Source organism: Cryptomeria japonica, chromosome 2, assembly GCF_030272615.1.
Source record: "Cryptomeria japonica chromosome 2, Sugi_1.0, whole genome shotgun sequence".
NCBI classification, from domain to species: domain Eukaryota; kingdom Viridiplantae; phylum Streptophyta; class Pinopsida; order Cupressales; family Cupressaceae; genus Cryptomeria; species Cryptomeria japonica.
This window is the reverse complement of record NC_081406.1, coordinates 199,738,590-199,740,329: the sequence shown is the minus strand read 5'-3', so window position 1 is coordinate 199,740,329 and position 1,740 is coordinate 199,738,590. Positions and strand designations below refer to the sequence as shown.

The following is a 1,740-nucleotide window of genomic DNA, read 5'->3' as shown; positions in this document are numbered from 1 at the left end:
GACGACTAATCAAAATAAACTAAATTATAACATAGGACCTTACTCTTGACCATGCAATTGTTTAATTACGTTGGATTTGGGTGTAGATTGAATTGGTCAATTACACATTTACGAAAACGAAAATGAACAGTTCCCCATTCATGGGGATTCCTAGGACAGACTTTCTTTCCTATTAAAGAAACAAAAATAAATAAATAACGTAGAGAGATCTACAATAACGTGGATGATGACCCGGCTTGATTCAAAATATTTAACCAGTAACCAAAGCCATCGCAATCATCATCATTACTCTGCAACTCTAGATTATTGAGTATATGGTGATCTTTGTCTGCATCATCCATGCAGCTCAAGAAATTGTGAGCTTCCCACATTACTTCATATGTGCTTATTTCGGTTTCATGATTATATCTAATTGGCTCATCAGAAGAATTTGTACAACTGGATTCAAACCAATCTAAACTTGAACTTGAATCTCCATTTACAAACTCCCTGTCTATACTATTTATAGATGAAAGGATTCCGCTTGACAGATTGTATGAATCATAGAATGTGTCCGAAGAATTAGAAATTCTGGTGGGAAAATCAACCATGGCCTTTGCCCGAATTAGACCTGAATTGCCCTCCTCCATTGATGGACTTTTCTCACTACAGTGGGAGTAATCAAGCGAGATAAGATTGTGCTCCGCCTTGGGTGACTTTGAATGATGTGATACTGGATCGAGTCCCACTCTTGAAACCCGCTTCTTCAAGCGAGTATTCCACACATTCTTTATCTCGTTATCTGTTCTTCCAGGCAGACGTGAAGCAATAGCCGACCACCTGTATTTTATATAACACAATCCAATAACATCAGCCAAGGATATGGTGGAACAAACAAAACAGTAAAGAAATATTATGAACAATGATCAAACCTGTTGCCCAGAAGTTGATGAAGCTTAATAATAGTCTCTTCCTCTTCAGAAGTAAAATTCCCATGTTTAATTTCTGGTCTGAGGTAATTAACCCACCTTAGACGACAGCTTTTACCGCATCTTAAGAGTCCTGCCATTACCAGAGAAGAATACTCATCAGTTTTAGACTGCAAAAAGAAAAAGAGTCCTGCCATTAAATTAGCGTGTAGAATTGAAACCTGCTTGTTTAGGGACTGCACGCCAGTTCCCATGGCCATTCATGCGAATAAAATGAATGAGTATTCGATCTTCTTGACGAGACCATGGACCTTTGTTTAGTCCGATTTTATCACAGCAGGGAGCTCGGCCCATTGTTTTGGTTTGCACTTCACATATACCCAGATGCAAGTCTTATATACCCAGTCACACAGTCACAGTTGCTCGAAATTTCTGGGCAAGTCACAATGAATAAAAATTTCAATTTTGTAATTTTGAAAGGAATGAGTCCACCCTTTTTTGAATATTACTGGATCATTTGGACAGATTCGTAGTGCTAGTGTTGACTGTTTCACAGCAAATTGTGCCTGCTAGGTAAAACCTGTCTTTATCATTATTAATTTATTTGTAGTGTTGGACTCTTGTTCTTTATTTTGTATTTATTTATATTATAATTACTTTTATAAATATAATTTATTATATTATAATGTTTTTTAAAAATAATTTATTGATATATAGATTGACTTGATATATTTGTACCATGTAAAACAAATTATGTTATTACAATAATTCAAAGAGGAAATCCATCTGCAATCAAAGAAATGTTCAACAAAAATTTATAAATTCACTTTCT

The 1,740-nt window shown here is 35.3% G+C and overlaps 1 protein-coding gene across 1 annotated transcript; it reads right to left on the bottom strand.

Moving 5' to 3' along the window:
- Positions 1-209: 209 nt before the first annotated feature.
- LOC131046306 (transcription factor MYB13-like) lies at positions 210-1,262 on the bottom strand. Its single transcript, XM_057980013.2, has 3 exons — positions 1,130-1,262; positions 912-1,041; positions 210-819 (listed from the first exon to the last, which is right to left on the bottom strand). Exons 1-3 carry the CDS (start codon positions 1,260-1,262, stop codon positions 210-212), a joined length of 873 nt encoding a protein of 290 aa, XP_057835996.2.
- Between the last annotated feature and the right edge of the window lie 478 nt (positions 1,263-1,740).

Excerpts from the sequence above, each read along its gene's own strand:
- LOC131046306 (XM_057980013.2), bottom strand. The coding sequence starts at position 1,262 with ATGGGCCGAGCTCCCTGCTGTGATAAAATCGGACTAAACAAAGGTCCA. Across the intron at positions 1,042-1,129 it reads TGCAGTCCCTAAACAAGCAG|GACTCTTAAGATGCGGTAAA; the intron begins GTTTCAATTCTA and ends TGGTAATGGCAG. Across the intron at positions 820-911 it reads CATCAACTTCTGGGCAACAG|GTGGTCGGCTATTGCTTCAC; the intron begins GTTTGATCATTG and ends TATAAAATACAG.